The 12,699-nt window shown below is 40.7% G+C and overlaps 1 protein-coding gene across 2 annotated transcripts in view; it reads left to right on the forward strand.

Annotated features, from left to right (window-relative positions):
- The window catches only part of palm3 (paralemmin 3), a 30,342-nt gene that overhangs the window by 9,799 nt on the left and 7,844 nt on the right, over nt 1–12,699 (forward strand). For both annotated transcript variants that reach the window (XM_061067480.1, XM_061067481.1), the window contains exons 2-3: nt 10,230–10,282; nt 11,986–12,066. In XM_061067480.1, coding sequence (XP_060923463.1) covers nt 10,238–10,282; nt 11,986–12,066 — 126 coding nt within the window. In that variant the 5' untranslated portion in view covers nt 10,230–10,237. The remainder of the gene's footprint in view (nt 1–10,229; nt 10,283–11,985; nt 12,067–12,699) is intronic.

The following is a 12,699-nucleotide window of genomic DNA, read 5'->3' on the forward strand; positions in this document are numbered from 1 at the left end:
AGAAAACATGTTTGAATGGGACATTAAAAGTTCCATTAAATACTAAATAGGTCAATTTCTTACAGTGAATACACACTTTTTTACTTCAGGATCCCATCCCATAGAATGTCTCTTTTGCCAGGAAGTCTTTGTCAAGATGGGCAGCAATGAAATACAAGTTTTATATATGAATGCAAACAGGGACAGATGATACAAAATCACTAAAACAAAGTGATCAGACTAAAGTACAAATTAGACACAGAGATTTATGTGAATCAATGATATTTGCTGTTTTGCTTTTAGCAATAAAAGCATGTAATGAACTATTGCTACTTTGACATTTCTGCTTGCCATTCCCCCAGTAGCCTATCTGAGTGAATGCATGTTCCAATCAGCAAATCAGTCGCAGGGATGCTTCATATAAATACTTCAAGGGAAATACATTCTGGCTTGGTGACTTATTAATTTGATTCCTTAAAGAAAGAAAAAAGGTCTTTCGAATTTCTTTTTTCCCAGGTTCCATATAAGTACCCCGGTGAGTGCAGCCTAGCTAGACGAGTGACTCTGAAACTGTGTACTCTGCCTTGGAATTAGTCTTAATTATGATGATTTACAAAGCGATAATAATATGGAAGCTGTCTCTTGGAAGTAGTTGTTTTCATATGTAATTTGCCTTTTTTTGAGACTAGCTAGATGACTAAAGAGCCCACTTTTTCACCAGCCAGAGCTTGGAGATGAGAGAGTGGCATTCTCACATCCTGACTCAAATGGTCAGTTGTGGCTGAGGTGGGAGCAAGAAAGTAAATACAGGAAGAAGGTCCTGTCTTTTGGACATGGCCATATAGATAAACATTTCTTTGCAATTCAATATGGTAGTGCTGTTACGACCACTACCCAAGCTAAACTTTGCATGCTATGCTACATCCTAAAAATCACACCCAGCTACAGGAGCTGTTCAAGCTCAAACTTGCAAAGTACAGCTTGTCAGTGGGTTGGATCAAGGTAACATCAGATTGTTAGAAGCAGTTTGTTTTCGTCAGACTACGAAAACAAACTGCTTCAGAGTTTGATTGAAACTATTTTTTGCTTTGGTCTACACCCAAGTGCAATTACTGCTTTCACACCTGCCAAAACTAATCATGTCATGAAATCCAAGAATCTAAAAAAGTGCCAGGATTAAAAAAGGGTCGATGTGAAAACATTTTTCCTTTACCATATGGTGATCCTGTGGCCAGAGGCAGGAGAGGGCTGAGTCCTGCCTACATCCTCCTGTATAGAGACTCTTTTGTGAGTGTGCTGTTTGCATGTATGTGGGCACATGTACATGGTTTTATTAGGACTCTATGGGACATTTGAACATCAACTTTATCGAGCCAAGCAGTCCTCATATGGCGCAAGGCATATTATGGTTGGGGTTAGGCAAGTAGAGGGTTTGAGGTAATGTCCTCCGATTTCATGGAGACGTGTGGGTGGTACATGACAAAGCACCACTTCCCCCTCAATCTTTTTATATGGCTGAATAATGAGAGCAAATTAATTGTCTCCAACTAGGTGCCATTGTTGCATCATAGTCTCTAGCCTCTCTCGACACGATTCAGTATAATTGTCAGTGCATTAAAGTTGCTTTGGTATAACCACTGAACACCAGGACCAGTTGGAAGATTTCTTTTGATATTCCCTTGCAGTGATGCCTTTGATGCTGCAAGTGCTCCATTTGTGATCATTTGTGCGAGGTTACTACACTGCAAAGTTAAAACGCTGATAAATACGGGATTGTTTGGTTGATGACATCTATGATGCTTTGAAGTGTTTACATTATTTGAGCCTCTGTGTTGATTGATAGGTTAGGCAGCAATAGCACTGTCATGCCTGTGAAGTGCAGCCGTGATAAATGACGTGGAGTAAATCTCTGATGTGTGTTGTTGACTTTGATAATTCCAAACAAGCTCCAAAGTCTGCTACACTGTGGGATCTGTGACGTTAGACACACACACACACACACACACACACACACACACACACACACACACACACACACACACACAGCAGTGGAATTTAGTGTTTTCATTCCCTCATCTTGGACTGTCAATCAGAGGAACTTGGCTGTGTTCTGTGGCAGAAGCATCGTCCAAGTCACACAAATTCCTCTCCATACCACCCTCACACACTTCACCACACACATACAGTAGACACACACACACACAGACTCCCACTGTGTCCGATTTATCCCTATCTAAATAACCAGGATATCCATCTCCTAAATAGTAATATCTGCAGCAGAGTCTGTAAAGGAACTCAGAATCAATAGCTGATGAAAAAGCGCTTAACAACATTTCGCTCTTTATATCCATCAAGCTAAGAGTGATTCCCTCTTTTTTATTGCCTCATCTCCAATGAAAGTTCTGTCTGTGAATTTCTCCTGCAGTTAGTTCCATGTCTGTTTTAGTGAAGCTGTTCCTGTTGCAGTGGCCTGTGACGACAGAGGAGGATGCAAGTTCAGAGATCAGGGTTGTTGCGATTGCATGTTCCGTCTGTAATCGCCTGGAGGACGGCGATGTTTGTGCTCTTCCTGTTCCCAAACACACGGAAGGATATTTTCAACTGACCGTGGCCTTGGAATGCTCTGTCTGTGTCTGCTCAAAAAAAAATAGTGATTCTGTCTAAATTGAAAATTAGAAACCTTAAGAGCAGGTCAATGTAATTTGTATTGCATATTTCCAAACCTTCTGCTTCCCTTGTCCTGTATTACTCCTTTCAGTCGTGGGGTTAACATGCCAACGAGCTCAGTTTAGAATCCAGCAGCAAGGTATGAATAGAATAGAGGCAGGGTAGTGGGATGTGTAGAAGCAGCGCTGTAAATTAGCCTCAAACAGATTAACTACACTTCAAAGTAAAGACGTTTGTAGCGTACAGTCGCTAATAACGGTATTAGATATTAATAAAACTGGTAATGTTTGTACTCAAATGTTCTCACACTATGTAATTGAGGCCAAACAATCTGACACCTAACTCCTGTCTCCGCTTTCCACTCGTCTTTCTTTACAACAATCATCCCCCTTCTCTCCAAGAAATGGAGCAGAAACTTCAAAGTGCAGAGAAGCAGGGGGGCCAGCGGCCTTACAGCGGTGTTATTGCATCATCACATATAAACAAAATATCACTGGGTGGCCTTATAATGACTCTCCACCCCACCCCCTATAGACCTGAAGCTATTTTAGCATTACAGTGTACATTGTGTGTTCAGTGGCTGGTATTTACAGAGTCGGCCAGTTCAGAAGACTGTTGCTCTCTGATCTTTCTACAGGCTGTAACAGCATCTTAGTTGTTAGTCGAATTGATGCTACCAGAGAACAACTTGTTTTTTGTCCTTGACCCATGACTATTATTTTTACAGGATGAACACTCATCTATTAAAGTTGATTTTCCATCAGAGAGACTTAGTCAATAATTTAGAGAGGCCTGTCCTGAAACCTGCCGTGTGATGCAGGTTGTTAGTGTCTCATGACCGAAGGTTCACCGTTTTCATGCTCCACTGCAGCCAGCGTCTATTTTTGTGAGGTCAAAGTCAACAGACATGTGCTCTTACCTCTCTGCTAAAATGCCCTCTCATATCCATGCTGGAGTGGAGAGCTATATTTGAATTAGCTTGTCAGCAACCTCATGTTATACTGACTAAGAAAACACAATGAAGTGATGCACCAATATCAGTAAATACTAACTGGCTATATCAGGGTGCATTGTTTTGTTTTTCAAACAATGGCATAATCTAGATGTGCTTCATTGATTATCCAACTCCAAAATTGTAATGCTGCTGCCCACAGAAAATGTGTGAGTGTAGTATTGTGGAGAGAGAAGTCCTGCAGCTACAAAATCACTGGGAAGAAAACCACAAACCTGAAGGGACTCCTTAAGATCCACCACACAATAATTAAGGTAACTTGGACCTAACATTAAGATGTTTAATAAAATTACTTTAAAGCAATGTTAAGTGAACTACCTAAGGCAGTGGTGTAACACTATCTAATAGCCTCCTTTATAACTACATGGCCTGCAGCAGGAGTTTTAAGCTCACTGAATGTCAGTAGCCCAAAGAACACACCATACCTTAGTCCCCATACATATTTCAGGTCTTGAGGATTTTGAAAATGTCTGTGAAGAGTTAGATGTCATCTCTTATTGTGAAATGTGTCCTTTGGGTAGTAGTTAGCTGTAGTCATTTAATATTAATCTTGCTTCCTCCGCAAAAAGGTTCCAAACGTTTTCTTCACAAATATACTGTATCGTAGTGTGCAGCCTATTGTAAACCCTTATTGTACAACACAAACTAACACAACATTTCCACCAAAGCTTACTTAAATACGTCTTGACAAAACTAAACATTGACTCCAGGGGTGTTGCATTGAATTTGCTCATATTTTTTATATCTTTCCTGGCTTAATTGTTTAAATCAATTACCTGGAATCTGAAGTCTCATTCAGATGGTTTGTTGCATGTCACACTCAAAACACACATGCCTTATGAACTATACTAAACCTTCCATAGCAACCTTTTTACAGCCATTGAATGAGCAAAAAGCTATTTGTATATACCCTAAACCTAATTGCACCATGTGTTTAGACCATGAAAATAGAATCCGTAAGACTAAATCTAAAAATAGCACCACTCCACATTCCATAATGGGAGATACTGTGCAGTGAAAACATGCTTTGGATTTCTCAAACCAGTGCTTTGTATAGACAGATTATCTAATGTCATCTGATGGAGCTTCTGATTCACTGACATTAAATATGAGCCGGCTCGCACAAGACACCAGGAGGCATTTGCAGTATTTAAGTGCAACCTATCACATATAGTCATTTTAGTCTTCAGAAAAGAAAATGCCAATTCTTTCTTCTCGTCTCTTTAACATGAATTGGGATTTGGATTTAGGTTAACCCCAAAATATTTTGTGGAGAAAGTCGACTTGTCATTTTATCATTTATTGTGATTTTTTTTTTGCTGGTAAGAATAGTAACACTGCCTAAAATTGCCTCATTCAATCTGATCATACTCTCAGCTGTGATACTAAATGATTGTTAAATGTTCATTCCAGACCCCTAATGTTTTTCCATCTGTTCCTGCAGTGCTAATGTCACTACACTTCATGGCACCCCACAAGGCAAATATACATTGTTATATAAACATGCACACACACACTGAAGGCAAATATACATTCTTTTGCAGAAGGGCAGGAGGAATGTTTGCAAAGAAACCCTGCTGACAGGTTGGAGTGAGACTGAATGACTGAGAGGCAGCTCTAGCTTCTAAGATCTCATAATTAACAGCAGGAATGCAATATACAATTGCTTTCACTTCCATCTATGGTTTTTTAAACCAAATTGCAGCTGAGTTGATGAATTGATTGGTAATGTAAATAATTTTTATGCATGAATCCCCAGGGATGTCCCCGTACAGGGATTGTGAGAGAAAGTGTTACAGACCATACAAGTGACAGAATGTTCAAGAAAATAATCTGCTGATTCGTCAATAATGTGACCCAATTGTCACAGCTCTCAATGAAACGGTTGCTCAGCCTGGAACATGTCTGAAAATACTCCTCACTGTTTCCTGGTGCACAAAGTGATGTCTTATCACTTCTTTGGCTGACCAGCAGTCCAAAACCCAACGGCATTCAGCTGAAGGAGATGGAAATCAGGATCACATAACAAATAGTGATATTTAGATGCTAATATCAGCATTTTAAATGATAGATTAATGTCCAATGTCTTTATTTAGATAGCGGGGCAACCAATGGCCGATCTTTAATGAAGTTAGAATGTTGTTGATTTTGTTTTTCACAACTGATGCAATAATTTGAATTTCAGATCTTTAATGCTCATATATTTATCTACCTCGAAGGCAGAAACATATTTAAACATATTTATAAAAAAATAAACATTTTCAATTATTGGCCTTGGGAGCACATGCATCAGACCATGTAGATAAGATCAAAATGTCAGATTGTGCTTGATTAAATGGTCGGCTGATTAATCGGTATCTCACTCGTAAATGATCAAATTATTGATGGCTGAATTCCTTGTAGAGGACTCCGTTTCAGGGTCCTGGTGTTGTGCCTGCTGGTTCACTGTCTCACACGGATGCCATTATTCCGATATTCACCTGATTATGATAGTCTGAATAAGATAATGTCATGTAAACAGCATTGTCTGATTAGATAGCTCTGAATAATGTCATTCTCTGAATAAGCAATAGTGTGATTAAGACATGTTTAGTGTTCTGACCTCAGTCACAGTATGAAGACATGTTCACATCTTATTCATACTACAATGTCCTGTTAGAGTTTTCTTAACATAAGCTCAGTAGTTGGAAAATTGCTTTCCAAATAAACGTTGTCATCACTTCAGTTTACTTGAATGGAACAGAGCCATTATTATTATCTACTTACTTCTGTGTGTAAACAGCCGTTATTTATTCATTACAGTGCTTATATAGAACATACTTCTTCCTCTTCACCTCTACTCTTGTGTCTCTGACTTCAGCTGCTTCAGTCCACTGTGTGACTAAAACAGTTTTCAGACATGACCTGCGGGTAACATCCGGAAAATTGGCAGCAGAGTTTACCGGCAGTCTGCCTTTCACTCGCACAACGCAGCAGCGGGTGGATGTTTGCAGATGCGTTCACGACAGCAACAAATGCTCCACATTATTCAGGCAAGAGGAGGAGCAGCCGTGTGCAGAGGCAGGAAGTGATGTATTGACTCAGCTGCAGAGATAACTAGATTTTCTTTTGACAATATACACACACCGGTGTCAGCTCTTATCACCACAAACTATTGACATCTTCGTCTGTGAAGTCTGTGTGTGTGTGTCCCCCTGCTTTTTCACCAGGAGATTGTTGTTTAATATTTTAATTTTTTTCTGTCGCGCGTTAGAAGCGTCATAAACCCCCCCCACACTAGCTCAAAATTAAAACAGCAGGTGATTCCCCTGCTGTGTTCGCACATCGAATTCTCCTGGAATTCTAACATTATACTAGGGGCCCAGGGGACTCCGCAAAGAATTTGTGTACACACCTTCTCAGGAGAAAATAAGGACGAACTGCGGACTTCGGTGCATGTCTGAAAGCAGCTTAATTTGGAACCGGGTCTGGGGACGGAGAGAAGCTGGGAGATATGGGAGAGAATTGGTGTGTGGGAGGTCAGAGAGCTCACAACTCAACTGGAAAATATTTGTGCAGGAGAGAAAATGAACACCTTGAATCCCAAAGATGGAACTGAGGCTTCAGCCCTTTGAGTCATCTGTGCTGGCATGAGACAGGCGTTACCGGTGAACGTGGAGCCTGTAATTAAATACTGTAGCTGCCAATCTGTGTCAATGGCCTTGTGCCATATTGGTGTTTTACTATGACTGGTTTGTTCTGAGAGGTAATGGATGTAGTGTGAAGTGACAGGCAGTGAACAAATGCTGTCTTTCTTCAGTCCCTCAGCACATCTGTGAGATGCTGTGCTTTCTGGATACCAGGAGAGGATAGTGGGAGTGAGAAAATTCACAGTTAAGGTGATAATATTCATTAAAAAGGTAAAAAATGATGCATAAACAAATAAATGATGATTTATTAAATAACTCATTTGTTTTATAATGTGGACACTGGTCACTGTTTTGTCCGTGTCTGCATTTCTGAGCACATGACATGTATTATATATGTATCTGCTTTATAAGAGATGTCCTTCATGTACTCTGGCTTCCTCCCACAGTCCAAAGACAAAGACATGCAGATTGGGGTTAGGTCAAGTGGGTACTCTAAATGGTGTGAATGTCTCTGTAGCTGCTTAGTCATGCACTGAACTCTGTATGATCTCCTGACATTATCCGAAGGAGCTGAATGTGAGAAAGTGAATGTCTGAGTGAGACTCCACATATTCTCCCAAGTTTCTCCTACCAGCCCTGAGTAGAAGTCTAGATAATGTTCGAATGAGTTCATGTGAGAAAACAGTAGAAAATTATCTGGAGGATTGACTGCGAGCCAGCGGGTGTGTTGAAGACATTTCAAACACATGACGTGGAAAACTGAAAGAACTTGGATTGATTGATTGATTTCCTGACTTTTCTATCTGCGTAGTTTCTTCCACTGACAACCCTTTTGGATGAAAGTGCAAAATCACTTTTTATTTCAGCAGGCTGCATGCTCAGGGTCTTCTGGGAAACAGTTGACTTAATCTATAATTTCTCTGTTATTCCAGTTCTTGAACAATCATTTATTTTGTCTGTGTTGTGCAAGATGTTTTTTTACTTCTATGTCACCGGTTGTCCCATTTTGTGAGCCTTATTCCCAAACCAGTTGCCACATTTCCCGTCACCTCATTCGCCCCTCGTCTTTTTCTTCTCCGCTTTCCAGCCATCTTGACTTTCTCTTGTCTCTAAACTTTTTTGACTTTGTCAGCTTTCCCTTCTCTAACCTCCTGTATCATGTCTAATTATCGAAGTCAGTGCTTGTCTACGGGGAGCTCCTCAATACCTCCTCATCAAAGCCTCTGTTTGTGTCTGCTTGTTTATCTCTGGCTGCTATTCTAGGCGCTCTCCTGGAGCCCTGATGATACACAAGCCTCCGCTCACTATGGGGGCTTATATACTGTAAGCTGTCACTGCACCTCCAGTCATTCAAAACACACAAGAAAAACAGATTATGACTTTTCTACCACTGCTGCTCTTGAAGGAGCATTGTCTTTCAACTTCTATGTATCTTCTCGTATGTCTTTTTCCCCATCTGAAATGTTTCCCCTGCCCTTTTCTTGTTTCATCCTCCTGTTTTCCCCTACAACTTGCTTTTCTGATTCTGATGTGGGCCCTTTTCTCCTGTTAATCCCCCCAACCCCCATCTATAGAGCATCAAAGAACCCCTGAGGTGTTGTATAAGGTTAAGTTTCTCACTATGATAACTAACATCCCCTCAAGCTGAAGAGGTGTACTATATTGGAGAAGCAGCAATAGCATCAGCTCTCCTGAGTTGCTTTCTGGGCAGAAATGAGAAGCAGCGTTTGTGTAGTTGGGATGGGGGCGGGAGGGGTTTCAGGAAAAATGAGTAATGCAGCTGAGGGTTGATTCGTTGAAGCTTGTTTGGTTAGCGTGCAAATGAGAAAAGGAAACGTTGATTTTTCATTCTCGTTAATGGTGCATTTGGGTTTTGATGTTAATACCAAGGTCACTGTTTGAGTTTGATATTCCTATCGTCGATGAGGTTTCGCAGGTTATGCATCTAGAAAGTGTTTTGCGTTTGTGTGTGTGCTCATGCATTGTTAAGCACTCGTTTTGTTCTTCAAAGCACTGTTATGGCAATTAGTGACACAAGTAGTGACAGAGTGGCATCTGTTGTTTGTGTGTGTGTTTTGAATCCAATATGCGCCACATGGGATTGTTGGAAGATTATTATTGCTGTGGCATAAAATCATCATATTTTACAATAACGGTGTTTTGGCTTTAATTTAAAAAAAATATATAAAGTATTCATTTATAAAACCCTACCAATGCAGAATGTCAATGCAGGCTTAAAATAAGTCTTGTTTATTTACTTTGAGGAGTTGATTTTTTTGAGTTAGTGCTGAGAGTTGTGGCTTGTGAGAGCTCGTTGCTATGCATGTCTCCAGGCTCTGCTCACTCGTGTACCTCTGAGTTTAAGGGATCTCAGATTTTTTCTCCATTTAGTATCTGTTTCAGCTGTGTCAAGACATAAACACAAGCCTGGGGTGTGGGGGGGACAATTTTCTGCTGGGGATTGTGGGGAAGATTATGGGTCATGACTGCACTCCAGATGAAGGTCTGCACTACCATATAGAACCAGTCTTATTACATCTTTCACAAAATCACAAAGTCTGGAACCCTGCCTCTGATTTTAGTTTTTGCCACTCAAGATCTGATGTTAGCAGGGGAGGGGACTGGAGTTAGGGGACTATTTTGATTCTCCTCTTCTCACAATCTTTGGACCACAGACAAGTTGTAAAGTCTCTTAGACCAAAAACACAAGAAAGAAAACAGGCCATCCAGCTCAAAAGACGAATGTTTCAACAGAAGAAGAAAATGCTAAACAGGTTTTCGAGTGATTTTTACAAATGTTTCATCTGAAATCATGGCCTGGGTTCATTTTCTCAGACCAGTGAGCACAGTAAAATTCTGTCAAATGCATGATTCACTTGACCTGTCTCATATTTGTTTAATCTCTGATCTCAAACCTTCATCCCTGTCTCGTGGTGTCACAGGTTGCACGATGGATGAGACGGAGAAGTACCAACAGAGACTGGAGGCCATTGCTGTGAGTATTGGCAACAACACACACACACACATTTATCTTTTTCTCGATGAACCGGGGCGAGTGATTATGTGTGGTGCCTGCACTAGTTGAATCGATCATATTCAAATTGAAAGCAGAGGTGCTTGGGTTGTTCACGGTCAGCAGCCGCCCCCTCTGACAGATGATGGTATCTGCCTGAATGCGGAAGTTATTCTTTCCCAAAGCACTTCTCTGAAAAATGACATTCATGTACCGTTAAGACAAATGATTTATCTGACACAACCTGCACAGGCTGAATGTAAATGTGCTGTGTATTAAGTAATTAACTGCAGCAGGGATTAATTGCTAGTTAATGATTTGAATAATCAATTTCCATGATTCCCTGCACCGTAATCAGAACAAATGCATCATTTAACTAGAATGGTACCCGGTGTAGTGCATAACGCCACGTTTGTTTGTTTGGACATAATTCTAAATCTATTGAAGATACATACAGTGTAAACTTTTTATTCCCAACTGAAGCCACATCATCTCAGCTTGACATTGGTGATAGCGACAGGTTTGTAATCCTTTACAGTGGCTGAAAAAGATCCTACCCCCCCCCCCCCCAAATAAATCCACATTTAATACTCCAAGATCCAGATTTTTACTTGGTTCCGCAACAACTTGCAGACAATCATAGATATAAGTCTTCTATATATGGTCTTTTTTTTTCTTCCATCAAGATACATGAAAAATTCGCCAGGAAATCGGTTAAGTATCAAATGTTCTCTATCATGGGTTCCCTTTTGGCCCATGTCCTCTCGTTTCACCAAGTTTCGTGGAAATACTGTTAGGATTTTCAACTTTTAAAGTTGTATTTCAGCCAGGAAACAGCACCAGGCTTGCAGGGTGATGGTTCACCATTGGTCTTGTGTAGGCGGATTGCTCTTCAAATGATAATTTATTGGCAAGCTGCTCAAAACGCAATGGAAACAAGGATATAATGTCAATGCATGAAAGTCAAATAAATTTTCTTGAGCAGAGGCTTATGGCTCTTACATGGCAGAAGCTGATATTAAACCACATTAGACAACTCGGCTTGATAAGTTTTATTTCAATAGATCATAACTTTTATTTAAGTGGCTTTTAATTTCTATATTTTGAAGATGTAACTGGTTTCGTAGGATCTCCTGGATTTGTTGGCACAAAAAGAGAAATTCTCAACATGCATCAGTTATAGGTTTATAAATGAGGTACCACCAGCGAAAGGAAGACTCGTCCACGTCTGCCTACTTGTCTGTATAGAGAGAGCTGGTAATGAGACTAAGCTGTGCTCTCTGTAGGTCCTAAATAAATGATCAACTGTGCACTGTGGTGAGCCAGGGTGTCCCTTGTCATATGAAGACAACTCCAGGTTGCCATGTGGACTGGAGCCCTGAGCATTATGGGATATATAGTATACCTGATGTCTATGGTGAAGGTGTCCTCGTGACAGATGGCTGACCAGGTGTCCCAGGTTTTCCTTTTTCTCAGTGATGTTTTATTCACTGCTGTCTCTTCCCTTTCACTGATTATTCCATTTCATCAGCTTGTTTTATGTGAATTTAACCATTTAACCAGTCCCCCTTTCTCCCGTTCTTTCTGTTTGACTAAGTCATGCTTTTCCTGCTCTCCCTCTTCGTTCATTTAGTGTTTTATATTTTTGTAAGTTTTCTCCTTCCCTCCCACCTCTCCTCTTTCAGGAGAAGCGTCGGCAGCAAGAGGACCAGGACAGAACCAGGAGAGAGTTGGAGGATGAGAAGATCAGACTACAGCAGCTCAAGGTGTGACACACACATTTGGGATAATCTAAACTGTCTCTTTCACTCTTTCTCTCCCTCTCTCACACACACACACAGACAGAGACGTAAAGCTTTAATTTCACTCGGTTAAATCCCCTGCAGACTCATTCCAGCTTGTTAGCAAGCAGATTGGCTCCAAATGTATTTCCTTTCCACAGACACACACACACACACACACACACGCACACACAACCTTCCACACTTCCTGTTTCTTCCAGTTTCTCGCAAGGTTAGACGCGAGCCTCCCTTTGCTGAAATCGTTTTTTATGCGAGTGTTTACACACTCTTAAAGTCACGGAGCTGCTCTATTGTTTTCACATCATTTCCACACTGCCGTTCCCACTTCCTACTGCGCTGTGTTGCACTGCCCTGAGGCACATTCCTCAAATTGTGTGAAATGTGTGCATCATGTGTTTACGACCACACAGGAATGCATGTGTGCAATGAAGAGAATGTTTTACACATCACCCCCATCATATATGTGCACTCCATTAATAGCATTTTATCTATGAGGTGACAGTTCACGATTCAACAGGCCTGAAATATTAATTTGGAATCATTACTCCCGCACTTGCTCTCTCACAGGAGGTGATATCATAGTAGCTTTAAGTGCAT

This window comes from Limanda limanda, chromosome 2 (genome assembly GCF_963576545.1).
Source record: "Limanda limanda chromosome 2, fLimLim1.1, whole genome shotgun sequence".
In the NCBI taxonomy this organism is placed as follows: Eukaryota; Metazoa; Chordata; class Actinopteri; order Pleuronectiformes; family Pleuronectidae; genus Limanda; species Limanda limanda.